Source organism: Chiroxiphia lanceolata, chromosome 10, assembly GCF_009829145.1.
Source record: "Chiroxiphia lanceolata isolate bChiLan1 chromosome 10, bChiLan1.pri, whole genome shotgun sequence".
NCBI lineage: Eukaryota > Metazoa > Chordata > Aves > Passeriformes > Pipridae > Chiroxiphia > Chiroxiphia lanceolata.
Genome location: NC_045646.1, coordinates 9109373 through 9127250, shown reverse-complemented (window position 1 = coordinate 9127250; position 17878 = coordinate 9109373). Strand labels below are relative to the sequence as shown.

General features: G+C 62.7%; 2 protein-coding genes across 3 annotated transcripts; one reads left to right on the top strand and one right to left on the bottom strand.

Moving 5' to 3' along the window:
* Positions 1 to 6642: 6642 nt before the first annotated feature.
* THPO (thrombopoietin) lies at positions 6643 to 8724 on the top strand. The gene is made up of 5 exons (XM_032697889.1): positions 6643 to 6756; positions 7556 to 7683; positions 7753 to 7839; positions 8039 to 8203; positions 8309 to 8724. The coding sequence occupies exons 1-5, from the start codon at positions 6717 to 6719 to the stop codon at positions 8489 to 8491; spliced, it is 603 nt and encodes a 200-aa protein (XP_032553780.1). The 5' UTR covers positions 6643 to 6716; the 3' UTR covers positions 8492 to 8724.
* Positions 8725 to 9057: 333 nt separating this feature from the next.
* Positions 9058 to 11380, bottom strand: POLR2H (RNA polymerase II subunit H). 2 transcript variants are annotated; one of them, XM_032697758.1, is made up of 5 exons: positions 11218 to 11373; positions 10767 to 10850; positions 10124 to 10217; positions 9680 to 9763; positions 9058 to 9586 (listed from the first exon to the last, which is right to left on the bottom strand). In XM_032697758.1, exons 1-5 carry the CDS (start codon positions 11288 to 11290, stop codon positions 9469 to 9471), a joined length of 453 nt encoding a protein of 150 aa, XP_032553649.1. In that variant the 5' UTR covers positions 11291 to 11373; the 3' UTR covers positions 9058 to 9468. The 2 variants fall into 2 exon arrangements, with proteins under 2 accessions (XP_032553649.1, XP_032553650.1); XM_032697759.1 differs by lacking the exons at positions 9680 to 9763; positions 10124 to 10217 and having other exon boundaries at positions 9489 to 9586; positions 11218 to 11380.
* Between the last annotated feature and the right edge of the window lie 6498 nt (positions 11381 to 17878).

Sequence of the window (17878 nt, the reverse complement as noted above, 5' to 3'; positions counted from 1 at the left end):
AATCCATATACTCTCCCTGGCATGGGGCATCTACTGGGCACAGAGCATCCTGGGGTCTCCCCATCCACACAGTCCACCCTCAGTCATGAGCCCTTCCAGGGCTCGTTGCCCCCTGTCTTGGGCATGAAACACCCTGGGGACTCCTCCATCCACTCAGACCACTCCCAGGCCACTTGGCAGCCCAGGCCCTGGGGTACTGCAGGGCACTGTCTGTCCACAGTCCCATGAGGAACATGGACTCCGTGTGGGACAGACCTCTCCCCCTCATCCAGCCCTTCTACGGGACTATGGATCCTCCATCCACTCAACACCCCTGAGCATGGACTCCCAAATTAGCCCACCCCCACCCCCCAATCCACAATGCACTCTGCAAAGTCATACACCCCCCACAGCTTGCAGCTTGTGCCCTCGACATTCCTAAATTCCTCCAGCCGCCACCCACCCTGGCCAGAGGAAGGCTCCAGAGTGAGACCCTGGGCTCCTGCTCACCAGTGACAGTGGCTGTGGGGGCACAGGAGCCCGGATGCCTGGGTTCCTTTGCCCAGGGTTGGAGGGGGCAGCTGGGGTGGGGAAGGGGCTGTGAGAGCAGCACCCAGGACCAGCCCCACTCTTCACCCACATGTGCCTGGGCTGGCCACGGTGGCAGTGGTTGGCAGTGAGTAGGCACCACGGAAAAACCTGTGGAAAGCATCATCCAGCTGGGTAAACTGAGGCATGAATTTTGGGGAGGGGGAGCCGGTGAGGAGTGGGGCTAGTGTGTGTCACCCAAGTCCCTGTTGCCACCTCTGTGTCAGGGAGGGGCTGAGGGTGGTGGGTGTGTGGCAGGCGGGCACCCGGTGTGGGGAAGGCGGGTGGAGACGGGAGGAGGGGGAAGAGCAGGACTGCCAAAATCAACTCCGGGCGGTACAAACACCCGGCCAGCTGTGCGGTGTAGCTAGGGAAACACAGCACAGCTGGAGCACAACAGGCCCCTGCCTCCCCAGAAGGCTCCTCTTGGGCCTCCCCACAGCCCGCTGAGTGACTGGGGGGGGCTGCAGCCCACTGCCCCATGCCCCCAATTGCCAGCCCACATGGGATTGCCCATCCCCAGCTCACCCATGGCTGCCCCATCCCCTTCCGTGTCCCAGTTTGGCACATGTCCCCATGCAGTGGGCACCTCTCCCAGGGAGGGCAGTGGGGCACAGGGGCTTGGCCATGCTGGAGACCTGGCCCTTGGCAGGAGCTGGCAGAAGGCAATGAGGAGCAGCTGGGGTTCCCTGGGCAGGACAGCCTGCCAGCATCGCCAGAGCTGGGACACTGCCAGGACCACGGGCTTCCCCCCGGGCACAGCTGTGCCCGACACCCTGCTGCTTGCAAGCACTTTCTGCAAGCAGGAACCATGCCTGGCAGCATGGCACCCCTTGTCCCTGTTCCCTCCTTGCTGTCCTCAGTAGTGTCACTGACCTGTCCCCTCTCCTCTCTCCCGGTATCCTCGCTGGCTTGGGATCCAGTGACGTGGAGGGCAGGGGAGGGTTGGGGTCTGTGTGGCTGTGCCAGCGTTGCTGCACAGTGCCCGCTGCAGCACGGCAGTGGCCCTGGGGATGGCGGAACGCGAGCGGGGCTGAGCAGGGAGGAGGCATGTGATGACTCCCAGCTGTCCTGCTAGTGCCAGGAATCCAGTGCTGGCTCTGTGCACCCAGAGCTCGTCACAGTCTCCTGGCTCGTCTGCGGGATATGGGAAAGCAATGGGGGAAGCTCCCTCCCTTTTCCTAGGGAAAGGAGGGAGAGGCGGGGAACCCTCCTGGCTGCAGCTCTCCACGTGGGGGAATCCGAGGCACAGGGTGGCAGCATGAGGGAGAGGGGGGCTGCAAATGTATCCAGGCACTTCCAGGCTGGGACCAGGTTGGTACGCTGGCAGGGGGCCTGACAGGGCAGTGGGTGCTAGTTATCCCTGCCCAGGGAGGGGGCATGGCCACTGTAGTGGGAGCACATGGGCAGGGAGGAAATGGATGCCTCAGCCGTGCCTGGGGATCATCCACAGCCTGATCTGCCCCTGGAAATGCCCCCCCCATCAAGGGGCAGGAGTTGCTTGCCAGAACCTGGGGGGGTCCCTGTGCTCTTGGGGAGGGGGTGGTGCCTGCTGAGGGTGGTGCTGGGAAAGGGTCCTGGTCTTGCCAGCTGCTTCCCAGCGCCCGCACATGTGTGTGAGCAGCAGCGCCCTGCACAAAGGCAGCTCTGAGGCTCCGGAGCTGGGCCTGATGCCGACACATCCCCAATGGGGCTGCCGGCTACGGGCAGCTGGAGCTGCACCAGGATGGAGACAGTTGGCCATGGTCAGCCCCAACCGCCCTGCCTGGCACCCTCACCCCTCTGCCACCTTTACCCAGAGCAGGCACTGGCTTGTCCCCGTTGGGAAGGTGGTGGTCCCATGAGGTGTCATTCCCATCTCAGCAAGCATGGGTGGGATGCCCCACAGGTGCCCCCCAGAACAGCCTGCAGTGCTGCCAGGGCTTCGTGGGCACATGCCCTGCCCAGTGGTGAAGGTCTTATGAAGGATTCCAGAGGGTCGTGGTGCCAGGGCTGTGCCATGCCTGGCATGGAGGCGTCGCAGCAGGCCCTCACCCGTGCTCTGCCCCATGCAGTTCCCATTGTCTACCCTCATTAGCCGCTGCCTGCTTGCGGCTTTGAACATGAGCCGGGCTTGGGGCGGCAGGAAGGAGCCTCTGCTCCCCAGGGATGGGGTCATGGCGAAACTGCATGCCCTGGCCCCCTCTTCCCACAGCTTCCCACTGCCTCCTGGGCACCCCAACGCCCTTCCAGGCACGAGCCTGGAGATGGGAAGGCATGTGGGTCATCCCTTCTCTCCAAAAAGAGCCCCCCTGGACTGACCTGCCTTGTCATGGGGTGTGGAGAGCCATCAACCTCCCCAGAGCTTTGTGCTTAGTGTAGCTTGTGCCGTGTCTAATCCCCCTGGCCTCACACACACGCGGCGGGGTGGGGGGGGCTGTCGTAATGGGTGGAAATATCTCATAATTCACGTTGGACACAGGGATTACAGCCGTTCCGGCAATATTTGCACAACTGGTAGGCGACTTACAGGGCTGGGCCGTCCCAGACGAAGGCTAAGGGGGGTCTGGGGTTTGAGGGGGTTTTGGGGGTGGCAGGTACAGGAGGGGAGGGTGCAGTTTGAGGGGTGGTGGAGGGGGGGAAAATGGTTGTTTTCTGTCTGTGAACAAGTGGAGTTTATTACAGAGGGTGTGTTGCTGGCACAGTGGGAATGGCTGGGGCTCTTGCCTTCATCCCATCCTACTGTGGTGGCCATGGCTTGGGGAGCAGAACGGAGACCCCAAAAAAGTCTTGTCCGCCATGCCAAGCAGATCCTGGCAGTGCCCTTGAACGCCACGCCCGGTCCCAGTGCCCTATCAATGCCACAGAGCTCCCTACTCACAGGAGCACCCAAAGGTGCTGGTGTCTCTCTGGCACCAAATGTCCCCTCCTCAAAGGCTTTGTGGGGTGACCCCAGCAGGAAGAAGGTGGGGGGCATTCAGGACATGCGGGGGCCTTGTTTGGCATGGGGATTAGCAAGCTCCCAGAAGCGATGGTGGTCTCCCCCCTCCCCACCGGACATGCAGGCAAATATTTGTGCCCAGACTTCGCAGGACAGCGAGAAGGAATTTCATTCTTGCGCCCACCTGCGGCTCGGCTGCCTGGCATTAACCCCTTCACCACTCCATGGGATGGAGGGAGAGGGATGAGGTGCCCTCCCGGCACACCCCGTGCCCTGTACCAGAGTGGGGAGCTCAGCTGAGGAGCAGGATGGGAGAAATGGCACAGTGGAATCATCCCAGGTGCCGGCAGAGCCACTGGCACAAAATACCCTTGCCCAAAGCAGTAGCTGGAGGGTTTGCCCAGGGGCATCCTCTGGGAAGCACCCAGGGCTTTGTGCTGCAGTGCTGGGCAGCAAGTGGCCTGCGGGCAATTGGGAAAGGTGGGAAAAACTGTGCCAGACTTCATCCCCAAGCTGCAGCACCCTGACCAAGGTGCCCCTTGCAAGTCCCTTTGCCCAGTAGCGTCACGGTGCTCTCCTGGGACAGCTGTCTGGGAGCAGTTCGAGGAGGATTTGCCCACGGATGTTTATTGCAATTTGCAAATACAGAAAAAAAGCCCGGAGGATCCAGGAGGGACCCTGCTCCCGGGGGCTGCCCGTGCCTGGGGAGGGGCAGCCCGGGTAGAGGATCCCCTGCTGCCTGGTACCCCCAGAGCCCAGCTGTGCTCCTTTCCCTGGCCCCGGGGCCAGCTGTGCCCTGAGCAAACGGGGCTGTTTGCTCATGCCGGGATTAGCCGCTCCCTTTGTTCCTTTGACTTTCTCTTTCCTTTATGCCAGACCCTTTTATGGGGGCTTCAAAGGGGGCTGGGACCCCCCTCCCTGCCGCTGGAAGGCCAGGTTTGCTTCCCATGCTACCCCGGCCTTGCACTGACATCCTCGGGGTGCCCACCGAGCACATCTGGGTGGCCCGCGGGGACAGCAGCTGTGCCACCGATCCACAGCCTCCCCCCTAACCCGGTATCTTCCCCCTCGTCCCCCCCCCCCCCCTTCCTTGACTCCTGGCACCTCCTGCTGTTTTCAGCACCTTGGCAAAGTGGGTGCGAACGGCTGCCCCTGCAGCGGGATTCCCGGCACTTTGCACCCTGTAAGGAGAGGTGGGAAACTTGGCACCGGGATCCGGCCAGCTGTGCAGTCCCTCAGCCCCGCCTGGCTTCCTGTCCCCTGCCAGAGCCCTGGCTGCCTGGACGGAGCCCCCACATCCTTCTGGGGTTTCTGTGCCTCACTGGCCCCGCACCCCCTCCCTGCACAGCACACAACATCTCTGGAATCGGGCTGGGGCCCGCAGCCGGAGCTCCCCTCCCACATCCTCCTCTGCCCCTCTGACATGGACAGCAAATGTTGGCATTGCCCTTTCCAGCAGAGGAATACCAGGCTGCCTACGGGCTCGGGCTGACACTGCCTGATAGCTTCTGGCATGGCTAAAAAGGAGCATTTTGGAGTGAAGGGACTACTGTGCGCACCTTAGGGTGCCTCAGTGACCATGGGGGCCCATTAGACCTCCAGTTTCCAGTTGCTCTCCAGTTTCCCCCGATGAACTTGTTTGCCTAATGAAGAGGGAATGCAGGGCACCTGGCATCACCAATGGCTTTGCCAGGGAGGGATGGGGACACGGGCATGGAGGGAGCATGGCAGGGACTGACGTGGGGCTGGTGATGGGACTGGGGCCAGTGCTGGCAGAGGGGTTAAGGGTGCTGATGGGTGTGTTTGCAGCTTGTCACGTCCGCAGACGGGCCACGGCCGTACAGGGGAAGCCTGGAGGTGTTTGACCCCGGTGCTCACAGGTCCCGTTGCTGCCAGCTGTGCCCAGGCAGGCTGGACCGCCAGTCTCATCCCTGGAGCTGTGGCACCCACTGGACCCTCCATCTGGGCACCCCATAAGGTGGGCTGTTGTGGGCTGAGCAAGGCTTGGAGCAGGCGGAGCAGGGCTGGGTGTTTACTCTGACTGTTGTCACCCGGCCAGGCGCTGCTGGGAATTGCCGGCCGCAGGAACAGGGGTGGGAACGCGCAAGAGTGTGAGAGAGCCGGGGTGTGAGAAGGAAATGCACGGGCTATGGGGAGACTGGGAGTAAGAGGATATGGGCTGGGAGCGGGGTGTCCCCCAAAGGGAAGTGCGTGGGAGGCTGCTGGGGTGGGGGGTTATCTGGGCGCGTGGCCTGACGCGTGCCGGGGGAGTGCGCATGTGCACACGTGGGTCTGAGGGTGCACGTGGGGCGTGTGTATAGTGTGCCATTATGGACATGCACGGACACATGGGTATGGGGCTCTGCACCCATAGTGCCTGGTGGGGGTTGGCTTTGCTGGGGAATGCCATGGCCATGTCAGGGCCTGGAGCTGAACAGACCCCCAGTGCTTCTCCCACCCACCCCACTCCCAACCAATACCCCCAGTGAAACAGCCCTGGGACCATGCACCAGCCAGATCCTTGTGCTCCTTCCCCATCTTAGAGGGGTCCCTGTGCATCACAGCCACCCCGGGGATCTCAAGCTCCCCAAATTGCCTCTAGGTGATGGATGTAGGGGTCAGACCACAACCTGGGTGACGGTTACCAGGGATGGGGTCTAACTCTGGGAGAAGGTCACCAGGGATGAAGTCCACCTCTGGGACAGGGTTCACCCCTGTGAGAGGATCTTCAGTGGCTTTCATACCTGTCTGCCACAGCCAGGAGCTGATGCTCCCGGGGCTGTCCAGTGCAGGGTCACTGATGCCATCCCTTCTGCAGGTACCAGGGCCACCCCCACCCCCTGGACAGGCACAGCAGAGGCACTGACCACCGAGGCGCTGGCTGCCGAGCGCTCAGGACGGGGGCCAGGTGAGCAGCCGCCGAGGGCGCCCAGGGACGTCTTTCCCTAGCCCAGAGCCAAGGGAGGAAGCGGCGGGAGGCAGGAAGCCGTCCCCCGGGCCCGGGGCCCCTGCTGTGATTTTGCTCGAAGGTCAGCGGCGACACAACAGGAAATCGTGCTGCCTCGGCTGGGCGGCCAGGCCGGAGCCGCAGAGCCGCGCTGTCCCGGGGCCGCTCCCGGCCTCCGGCCCTCCGTCCCGGCTGGGCGGCTCGCGGGGAGCCCGCGCCAACACTGCCCTCCATGGAAGGGGGACGGGAGCCGGGGAGCAGCCGCTGGCCCCAGGGCGGAAGATGCAGGGCCGAAGCCCCCAGCTGAGCATGGAGCTGAACAGTGAGTGTGCGGCTGAAAGGGGGGACGGGAGCGCGCAGGAAGGGACAGTGGGGGCTGCGGCCCCAGAGCCAGAGTGTGCCCTGCGTGATGAGCCCCACAGGTGGGCACCAAACTCCAAGGGTGGCTCTGGACTGGTTGGACCTGGCCACCACCAGTGTGCGAGGGCAGCCAAGCATCTCTCCATGCCCATCCTAGGCAAACAGGCTGCGTCAAGGGCTTTTGGGGACAGGTGCAGTGTCAGGGCAGGCAGCGAGGCAGGAGGACGTACGGAGGGCCTGTGGAGAGGAGATGCCTGTTTCCAGGATGGGCAGTCCCTGGGCACAGCAGCACTGGGGGAGGCAGTGCTGGCAGGAGAGCACTCAGCCAGGGCAGCAGCAAGGACCAGATGTTCCCTGTGGGACATTGCAGGCCGGGATTCCCCGAAGCGCATGTGACACCCAGAGCTGCTCTTGGCATAGATCTGGAGGGCTGGCCCTGGTCTGGACAGGGAGTGGAGCTCCACTCCCTTGCCTGGAGCAGGGCCAAAAAACCTGGCACAGACATGGCTGTGGGGCCCCTTGGCACTCACCACTGGCACAGAAACCCTGGCTCTCCCCAGTGAGCAGTGGGCACCTGTGCTGACTGACTGGAGGGCAGTACCAGGCCCTCCTCAGCCCCCAGACCTCTCCCTGCACCCCACCACAGGGTCATAGAGGCTACCACTGGGATGCAGGGAGGGCTTGCCACTGCAGGCATGGCCCTGGGCTGGTACTGCCCAGGGAGGGTGGCACAGTGCCCAAGGTAACCCCATCTTCCCCAGGACTGCTCCTCCTCACATCCTTCCTCCTGCACGTGAAGGAAGACCATGCCAGCCCAACACGTCTGGTCTGTGACAACAGGCTCATCCAGAAGTACATCCTGGAGGCCAAAGACATGGAGAAGAAAGTGGTGAGGATACAGTCCCCCCCAAAATCCAAGGAATATGCACAGCTCCTCAACATCTCCTCTCCCCATTAGGGCCAGTGCCAGGCCCTGCCTGTGCTCAGCTGCCCCGCGGTGCTGCCCTTGGTGGACTTCAGCCTCCAACAGTGGAAATCCAAATCGGTGAGAGGGGCTGGGATGAGGGTGCTGGCACTGGCATGCCCATGGGACCGGAGAAGGCACCTTGGGTTGGCACAAGCACCAGAAATGCTGAGCAAGATGCCTGTGAGCATATCTGGTGGCATGGGGAGGGTAGAAGACCCCATTCAGACCTAAGGTGGGCACAGGAATGGGTCAGGCCACTCATTATTTGCTCCCCCAGAACGAGACAAAGCGGCGGGAGATCCTGTGTGACCTGGCCCTGCTGGTGGGTGCTGCCACAGGGGCCCTGGGCCAGGTGAGCGAGGAGTGCGGGGCCAGGCAGCTGAGCCAGCTTTACCGACACGCCAACTCCTTCTTCCTGCTCCTGCAGACCTTCAGCTGGGAGGTAATACCTCCCCACGTGAGCCAGTCCACCATGGTGCAGGTGCCAGCTGGGCTGGGTGGGGTACAATGATGTTTGTCACCCCTCTGTCCTGCTCTCACCCCTCAGGCAGGACACTGGGAGCTGAGCTGCTCCCCACACTCCATGGAGCAGACCCACATCACCAGTGTCTTCCTCACCTACCGGCAGCTGGTGCAGGGCAAGCTGCGCTTCTTCTTCCACGACCTGGCCAAAGTCTTGTGCAAGCAAGGACAGGGGGGCAGCAGAGACCCTCCATGCGGGGCCCGGTGAAGCTGCACACAGGGTTCACCCCAATGTGACTTTGGAGCAATCCTGCTGGACACTGAGCTGTGCTCTGGGTGCCCAGGAAGATGCCCACAAGGAAAGGGTTGGCTCCTGTTCCTCAAGTCTTCAGAGACCATGCAACCCACAAAGGCAAAGAGCAACACCCACGTGCTGGCGGGCACAGGCCCTGCTCCCACCTGGGCAGGCACCTCTACTGTGAATGCTTTTCGATTAAAGAGCTATTTTTCTAAAGGGTTGTGTGTGTCCTCGCCGGGCCCGGGGCAGGAGCAGCCCCTCTGGGACATGCTCCCAGCTTCTGCTCCCTCCCGTGGCAGCCACCAGCACTGCACGGACCCCCGGCCTGGCCCTGCACAGGGCCTGAGCTGCCACTCCTCACCACCTGCCTCTCCCAGCCCTAGCACAATCTGTACCTGGAGTGGTGGCAGGTGGAGAAGAGCCCAGGGCAGGTGTGGACTCCTCATCCTTTCGGAAGTGGCAGAGGCCCCCTTTGTGCCCTGTGCAGGTGTATTCACTCCCTGCCAGCCTCATCTCTCAGCAAGCAGAGCCAGGAGTAGAAAACATCCCAGTTTAATCAAAACCAAGTCAGCCTGCTTTGGGATGGCTCCTGAGGGAATGGTCCCCAGGCCCGAGGCAGGCAGGCATCTGTCCCAGTCTGGCTGTCCCTGGCCAGAGCCAGGGCTGAGCCTACTGTTGAGCACAGGAAAGTGGAGGTGAGGAGATGCCATCAGGCAGGACCGGAGTACATGGCACTGTCTCCACTTGGATGTCAGGCACCTCTCTCCTTCCAAACGGAGCTGTGGATCCCAGCAGGAGTCAGAAGAGGCTGGGATGAAGAGGGGGACTGCTCCTTCCTCCCCAGCCCCAGAGAGGCCAGGAAGCATGGATGTTGTGGCAGAATTTGGGGTTTCAGGTCTCCTATTTGCTTGCCAGCAGGATGTCTGTGGGGCAGTCATGGAGGTGTGCTAGAAGGCCAACTTCTTCATCAGCAGGTAAACGCGAGAGTCCACCTCAAACCCGTGCAGGTTGTTTGCGTCTCCCTGCAGCCGCATAAGCAGCCCCCCATAGGACACGTAGGCAGAGCTGGACAGGAGGAGAAGGATATGAGAAGAGGGAATCCCATGGGAAACCCAAGCTGAGATCCCAGTGCCTCCCACACCACCCCGGGGCACTCACAGGCGTGTGGCCGCCTCTGTGGAAGTCTCATCCCCTTCAATCCGGTACACCTTGCCGTACATCACGTACTCAAACTGGTCTGCCCTGCAACAGCACAGTATGAGGTCACCAAGGGATCAAACCTGGGCAGGCCCCCAGCTCAGTGTCTTCTGGGAGAAGGTATCTCACAGTCACAGAACCAATCAGGCTGGAAAAGTCCTTTGAGATCATCACTGACCAATCACCACCATGTCAATTAGACCATGGCATTCATTGCCATGCCCAGTCTTTCCCTAAACACCTCCAGGGATAGTGACTTCAACATCTCCCTGGGCAGCCTGTTCCAACGTTTAATCACCCTTTCTGTGAAGAAATCCCTCCTGATGTCCGACCTGAGACACCCAATCTCAGCACTCCCCGTTTTCCCCCGCCCATGCTCACGTGGGTCCCAGCTGGGCCCTGTACCTTGACGGCCGGTCGTCTGTGGGGTTGTACTCGCCGTCATCCAGGGTGCCGTCCTCATACAACGTGCTGGCAATGACTAGGCGGAATTTGTCTCCTGGGAAGAGGGCAGAGGAGAGGTGAGAAGGTGGGGGCACAGCCAGAGCAGCAGCAGCCACAGCCAGAACTTAGGGTGGTGGTAAACAGCCACCCTGGCAGGTGTTTTTCTTGTGATACAAAAGCCCTGCCCCTGCTGCCAGCCCTCCACCAGGACTGTGGGGAACGAGTGAAAGGTCACACTGAACCCTGTGCTCCCCTATTCTCCACATCATGGAGAAGACCAGAGCCACCAGGACACCACTTTCAGGTCTCCCTTAAAGCTTGGCATCAGTAAGTGAGACGTTTTCCCCAGACATCTCTGGGGAATGGGACAGAGGTGAGTCTAAACACACACAGGGCGGTGAACCAGAACCCAGCTCAGTCCCAGCACATACAGAGTGCCCAGAAGCTCCTGTGACCTGGGACAGCACAGGGGCCCAAGGAAGTCTGGGACAACTCATTTCTTGTTCACAGCAAATTCAGGCTCCATCCTCAGAGTGCCTCTCCAGCCTACCCCACCAAAGCTGACACCGCTGACCCTCTTTGGACTACCAGCCTGATGGCTTACCGAGGTCCACCGGGTAGATCTGGATGTTCACGTCCAGGATGAGATCCATCTTGAAGGACTCACTCTCGCAGTGCAGGCGAGACACTAGGGAGAGCAGCAGAGTCAGGGATCAGGACAGAGAACATCCCCAGGGGCTGGGTGGGAACAGGGCCCCCTCCCCACCCCTGTCGGGCACCTGAGCTGTTTGGGGGTGGATTCGGGGATGGATGCCGGAGCCTGGGAGCTGACGGAGGTGTGCACAGGCAGAAGAACACGGTGGGGCGGGGAAAGAAGGGTTCCGGGGGCCGCGGGGCGAGAGGGGCACAGCAGCCGGGCTGGGGATGCCCTGGGGAAATGGGACGCTCCGGGGGCAGGCAACACGCGGAGGTGCCGGGGCACAGCGGCCACCGCCGGCGGGAGGAGCAGAGTGGGAACCGGGAGAGGCCGAGGGAGGGCGCGGGGTCCCACTCACCACGGTCGAACTTCTTGCCCTCGGGGTCGATGTCCTTCACGTCGAAGATGTCCTCAAAGAGGATCCCGGCCATGGCGGCGGCTCCGCGTCCCGGCTCCGCGTCCCGGCCCCTCTCCCGCTCCCTCTCCCGCTCCCGCCCGGCGCGCGCCGATGACGCACCCTCCCTTCCAGCGCCGGGCGGAAGCAGCTTCAGCGTGGGCGGGGCGATCTCCCTGCCAGCACCGCGGCGCCGGCGGCGGGGGCAGCCCCGTAGTCCTAGTGCCCGCCCCAGTCCTGGTGCCCGCCCGCCTGCCCCCGCGGGGCCGGCAGGGGGCGCTGCGAGGCCGCGGATGGAGCCGCGCGCGCCGCGGCCCCGCCCCCGGGGAAGGCGCGGCCCCGGCAGCGCCCCCGTGCGGCTGGTCCGGGGTGTGCGGGGGGGCCCGGGGGGTCCCCGATGGAGTTGGGGATGTCCCTGTGCGGGTCCGAGCTGTCCCGCGGGGGTCTTGGGTGTCCTGGGTGGTGGGGGTCCGGGCAGCCCCTCGGGGGGATCCGAGCTGCCCCTGCGGAGGATCTGGGCTGTCCCGCGGGCGTCTCGCAGTCCGTGCCCCACTCTCGTGGCTCAGAGGGGCTTCACCTGCGTTCACTGGCCGCAGGCAGCCATCGATGTGATGAGCTGCGTGGACTCAGCCAGCGATGGCGCCAGGGCCTGCAGCCCCCACCGGCTCCTTCCCCCTTCCACGCCAGCCACTGTGAGGGGGGGACAGACGTGTGACACCGTCACCCGTGTCCTGCCGATGAACCGTGAGGGGAGCAGGGGGGTCTGGCACTGCCGGGGGCTGCTCACACGTCGGGCACCACGGGGTGCTCCATGCCTGGCATCTGGTCGGAGCCGCCGGCATGGGTTCAGGAGTTCAGCCCTTTTCCTCCCCGTTCCCTGAATACCACCGCCAGCCTGCCTGAACACATTTTTCCCTGGCTCAGGCAAGACGTTGCAGCGGGGACCCTTCACCTCCTTTGGGCAGCGGGTGCTCGCCCAGGTGTGGCACAGAAGGGGCTGTCACAGGGGCTGGTGGGGCGGGCAGGTGTCCTGGTGTGACAGGGACTGGGGAGGGCAGGTGGCACGGCTCCGTGTGTACCACACGTGCCAGCAGCTCTCCGGGAACCACGAGACCGTGAGTGGGGACATCTATGGGACACAGGTCCCTGTGTGTGGCACTGATGCCTGCAGCGAGGTGGGGCATAGCCCACGTTCCATCCCCGGGAGCCAGACATCTCCAGGTGGTCCGGGGTGGTATCCAGAGCCGAGGTGCCCCAGCACTTGCACCAGGATGCCTGCCACAAGATGCCTGTGGTGCCCAGACCCACACAGGTGTGGCCTCCTCACGACGTGTCCCCTCCGTGACACGGTGTCAGCGCATCCCCGCACATGCCTGCGGCGCAGGCAGCGGAACGGGGCAGTGTGGTGACACAGCGGGGACACCAGCTTGGCGGGGGTGCTGTTGGAGGGGGCTGGTGGCCTGTTGGGGGGATGCGGGCGGTTCACGGCAGGGTCACCCCGCGGCGGTGGCACTCAGCAGGGACAGCCTTTAATGTGCTGGGACATAACCTCTGCTCCTTCTAATCATCTGCTGGACGGGTGATCCCTCACGAGCCCCCCAGCCCCCTCCCCACTCTACCCACCCAGACTCGGGCGGGGGGGGGCTGGTACAAACCTCCCTGCCAGAATGTGGGGCCACGGGCAGGCACCTCGCCTGGTGCAAAGTGTGAGGTTCCCCACCCCGGGGTCCCTGTGCCTTTCTGCACCCCGGGGTGCCCCTGCCTGCTTGTCCGGGGTCCAGGGCTGGGTTGTTGGGGGCCTGGGCACCCCTGAGTGGAGGACTGCGGGGGGCACCCGGGGCTGTGCAGGTTACCAGGGGGTGGCAGCAGCACACTGCATGTGGCAGAGCACCCCCAGGTTGTGTCGAGCTGGGAAGTCCTACAACGACTGGTCATCAGTATGACCAGTGCCCCCTCCAGCATCCCTAGGGTGCCATCCTGTGACCAACCAGGCGGGGACCAGCCGGGGCAGAGTGGTGTGGGGTCCAGGGCTGTTTTTCGGGGAACAGTCTATGTACCAGCCTCCACTATGCTCAGGCATACCCTGGTGCAATTCAGGCCGTGGGGGCTCTGGCACAGTTGTGCTCTCTGCTTGGATGCTCTTAGGGCCACTGCAGGGTGACATAAAGGGCTAATCCCACCTGGCTGCCCCTGCTGAGACCTGGCACACTCGGTGCAGGCCAGCAGGCAGCTGGGATTGTGCTCGCCAGCCGGCGAGGCAGCCCCCCAGGGGTGCTGCTACCCACCGACCTCACCAGCCGGCACTGCCGTCTGCCTCCCTGCCCTTTCGGGACCGGGGCACAGCTGAGCCCCGACCCTGGGCACAGGCGGGCACGGCCCCACATGGGGGTCATGGGCACACAGCCACCTGCAGGGCCAGCTGGGGAGGGGGGGCAGAGTGGCGGTTTCCAGGTGCGCCCCAGATGCCACAGGATTGGAGTGGCAGCAGGAGCCTGCCGCACCCTGAACCTCCCGGGTACTGGATGTGTGGCAGGGCCGTGGTGCCAAGCCCCCTCCTTGGCCCCAAGCCCCCTCCTTGGCCCCATGCCTGGGCAGCCTGTGGGGCAGGATTGGCCGGGGCAGGGCTGGCCCTGGTGTAAATCTGGCCAGGGCTGGCAGAGGATGGGCATCTCGCTTTTCCCCCACACTCCATCCCCATCTGCCCTGGCTCTGCCGCATGCCTGCTGCCTTGCTGACCCCGTGCCATGTGCCATGCCATGCCATTCTGTGCTGTGTCACAAGATTGTGGGTGGCCAGAGGGACTCGTGCTCAGCAAATGCCAACCCTGTGCTGCCAGGGGCAAACAGACGGTCCTGGTGCAGGCGCTGGTGAATGCCATGGAGGTCGGCACTGCTTTCGGTGCCGTTGCCCAGGGAGTGCCAGTTTGCCAGCCAGGTGCCTGGCGTTGCCTCCTTATCTGGGATTAAACAAACCCTCCTTAGATCCGGCGCCCTGCTTTGGAGATGCTGTCCCTCTGCCTGTGGGACCAGCCCTTCCCTACCTTGTGCTCCCACCGTGCCTGCTGCCCTTCCCTCATGCTGGGCTGTGCATGAGTCCCTGGGGTGAAGAGCCCCCCAGATAGTGAACCCAACTCCCCTTGCTCTGGTCATGCAGTAGCCCCTGGGGTCTCTGCTCAAGGCAGGCAGCACCTCCAAAGCAAGGTGCAGAGTGGGATCATCTCTGCCTCTACCTTGGGGGACCCCCAAAACATCCCAGTACAAAATGGGACTCACTGGGGGGTCCCCTTGTCCTGCCTTGGCCAGGGAGATGCCCATGCCCTCAGTGTGATGGATCCTGTCGGCCCCAGTGCGGTGGTGTCAGGCTCCCCAGAGCAGGGGTACAGCCTCCCTCCCTCGTTAGTCGCTTGTCTGTTATCTCCTGCCGATAAATTATACAACACAAGCGCCTTTGAAAGGCAGCCAGGCCTCCATCCGGTGGGGTGGCCTTTGGGGGGCCCACATCAGCCACTGGGGGCTGCCGCCAGCTGCCTTTGCTGGGGTGGGTGACAGGGACAGGGGTTTGGGCACTGTCCTGGCGACAGGGTGCTGGTGACGGGTACCTGGGCTGCAATATGGACTCAAAGACAAAGCAGAGGAGCAGTGGGAGTGAAAAATGTGCCTGCACCCTTGCCTGCACCCTGTGCTCATACCTGCTGATTGGAACCCTGCCTGTACCTGCCACCCATCCCTGCCTGCACTGCTGCCTGTGCCCCTGCCTTCACTCCTTGCTTATATCCCCATATTGTCTGTCTGGTTTTGAGTGTGGGGTGGCAGGGGTGCCTGGGCTGGTGGCCGGTACTTCAGAGGCAGCAGCGCTCCCTGTTATCTGCCGGCACAAAGGAGCCGAAGCGCCGCCACCGTTACGGACGCAAACAAGGGCAGGGTGAGGCTGGGAAGGTGGGCAACCGCCGGCACCTGTGGGTACCCGCCACCGTGGCGTCCCTGCCCATCCCAGTGGGGTATGGGGCAGGGCGGCACCATCCCCATGCCCAGGAATGGGGGTCCCCACATACACCCCGATGTCAGGGAGTCAGGGCCACGTGGGCTGCCCAGGGCAGTGCTGCCAGCCCGTGCATTTTGCATATGTGTGTGCAATCAGGTGCTCTCCCACCAGCTCTGCAGGTGCCCCCATGGGGTGCAGCAATGTGGCCTCCGGGTGCCCAGCCCTGCACCCTGCTGGGCTGGTCCCCACCTGGGCTGGGGGTCAGGAAGGAAGAGATGAAGCCGAAATTAGGCTGTTAATGAGCCCGTCTGTCACCAGGCCACCAATTACCCGGGATGGGAATGAGGAGATGATGGACCATGACTGGGGGAGGGGAGCAGGATGTCAGGGTCTTCAGCATGGGGGCAGCTGGGGGGTGTCATCATGTCTCGGCAGCTTCCTCATCGCCACCTGCCACCAGCCACCCCAAGGACTACTAGACACGTCCTGTGGGGTGGGGGACAGAGGAGACTGAGGGGTGACAGGGCCACAGCCCCAGGGGATCTTGAAAGGGATTAGAACTTGCTTTCTCCTCGCTGAGATCCTGGGTGAAAACATGGGTTTCTAGGGAAATCAACCCCAACCACTTTCCCTGGCTGGCACCAGTGTCATGAGCTGTCTGTTCTCTGCACTCAAGAGCATGGAGGGACATGTGTCTAAGGGGAGCAGAATCAGGAACTGTACCCTGAAGATGCTCCCCGACCCTCTGGCTGCTCCTAGTCCTGGGAAGAGGTATAGCAAGGAAAGAGGCTTATAGCCCTCCCTCCACTTTGCCCTCCTCCAGTCTGCTGTGGTGCGTGTCAGAGGCCCCTGTCCCTGTCAGCTGGGATGGGCCAGGATGGCCAAATTCCTCTGGGCTGATGCTGATGTCAGTTTTTCCGCGGCACCTCTCGAAACGGGGCCGGGTGCCTGTCCAGGCTGGCAGAGGGACAGGCCATCTCCCCAGCTGTCATCACTCTTGCCTGTCCCCATGACGGGGACCCATGAGGGACCCAGGGACTGCTGGAGCCTGGACTGGGAGCCTGCAGGAGCAGGTTCCTGCTCCTTCATGATGGCAAGAGGCTCCATGCCGGACACTGGCAGCTGCCCACTATGCCCCTACCAGACCCACTGAGCTGGAGGGTGGGCTGGGATGAAAGCCATGGTATTTTGCTGGGCTTGGAATTAACTTAATGACTTTGGAAGACAAATAGATTAGAGAGCTGCAGGGACTGGGGCAAGGATCAGCTAAATTGGAAGCAGAGGAGGGTGGGAGCATCCTGCCCAAACCCTGCTGCCCCCTGCCCAAAGCCCCACCCCAGCCCCATCCCTGCAGCACCCAAGCCCAGGGTGCCTCCATGGAGTCCTCGCAGTCCCCTCCCATGACCAAGCTGGTGGTGGGACTGGTTGGGACAGACTCTTCTTTCCAGCCTAGCTCTTGGCTGCATATCAGCAACCTCCAGGCATTGCTGCTTTCCCTTTCCTTGCCTGTCCCTTTTTCTCTGTGCCCCTTTCCCTGCCTTCTCTTTCCCCAGCACCCCACATCCCCACCAGCATCCCCACTGCATCCTGGCCATGGGGATTCCCTTGCATCTCTCCCCACATGCTGTGAGGCCATGGTTCTGAAATAAGTGGTCCCAAAATAAGCTTCCTCCTAGGACCCCATAAATCTCAGCAAAGCACCAAGTCATGGTGTCAGTCCTTCAGTCCCTTTTGCTGGCAGGGTGCCCTGCCCCATCCCCACGTGTCCCTCTTGGCACCCCAGAAGGGTTTGGGGTTTTGTTGCCACCCAGATAGTATTGGGTCTCAGGGGCAGTTCTGCTCACTGGGGATTGGATCAGCAGTAATGAACAACATCTGGGTGTGGAGTCTGGGGACAGAGAAGATGAGGGGACCCTGTCCCCCTCCAGCAGCCTAGGCACATCTCTGGGGACATTGGGCAGCACCAGACCAACAGGATTCACTGCCCATTTTGGGGCGACACCTTCATGGCAGTACCCCCAGTGCTATTCATGACCTGAGCCTGGCAGGTCTCAGCCAGATTTTGATGGTGCAGTGGGGAGAGAGTGCCTGGCCTGGGGTCCTCGAGGAGGAGGGGGCTGTGGCAAGGAAGGCTGGGTGTGGGGGACAGCCTCCTGCTACCGCGGCCCCCCCGGCGCCCCCGTCCCCCTCCCGCCCCCGCTTCCTGCGCAGGCAGCCCGGGGAGGCGATGAAAGCAGCCCCAGCAGATGTTTCTGGCTTGTTTTCATCTCATTAACTGTTTCCTCTTTTATTATGGGATAAATTATTAATTGTTCGGTGCGAGGAAGAAAGGAAAGAGAAATCCTGATGGAGAACCCGCAGGCTCCGGGGAGGGTGGCGGGCAGGGGTTGGTACGGCCTGGGGCAAGGGGTAGGCAGAGGGGATTTGAGATCTCTAGGGTAGAGGCAGCCCTGTGCAGTGACACCAACCCCAGCTGTCCCCCTGAAAAAGGGGGGCAATGTGGAATGCAGGAGGTGGTCCAGGAGTGGGGCGGGGGGGGGGCTGCCGGCACCTGGCCTCTGTCAGCAGCTGAGGAAAGTAACCCAGACAGACAGAGCAACGGCAGGGCTGGGCATGGGATCCAGACATCTGGGCACCAGTTTCC

Bases quoted from the DNA above. Each gene is read 5' to 3' on its own strand.
- THPO (XM_032697889.1), top strand. From the start codon at position 6,717: ATGCAGGGCCGAAGCCCCCAGCTGAGCATGGAGCTGAACA. The intron at 7,684-7,752 runs GTGAGGATACAG...TCTCCCCATTAG, and splicing joins AAGACATGGAGAAGAAAGTG to GGCCAGTGCCAGGCCCTGCC. The intron at 8,204-8,308 runs GTAATACCTCCC...CTCACCCCTCAG, and splicing joins TGCAGACCTTCAGCTGGGAG to GCAGGACACTGGGAGCTGAG.
- POLR2H (XM_032697758.1), bottom strand. From the start codon at position 11,290: ATGGCCGGGATCCTCTTTGAGGACATCTTCGACGTGAAGGACATCGAC. The intron at 9,764-10,123 runs GTACAGGGCCCA...GTGCTGTTGCAG, and splicing joins ACAGACGACCGGCCGTCAAG to GGCAGACCAGTTTGAGTACG. The intron at 9,587-9,679 runs GTGAGTGCCCCG...CCTCCTGTCCAG, and splicing joins ACAGAGGCGGCCACACGCCT to CTCTGCCTACGTGTCCTATG.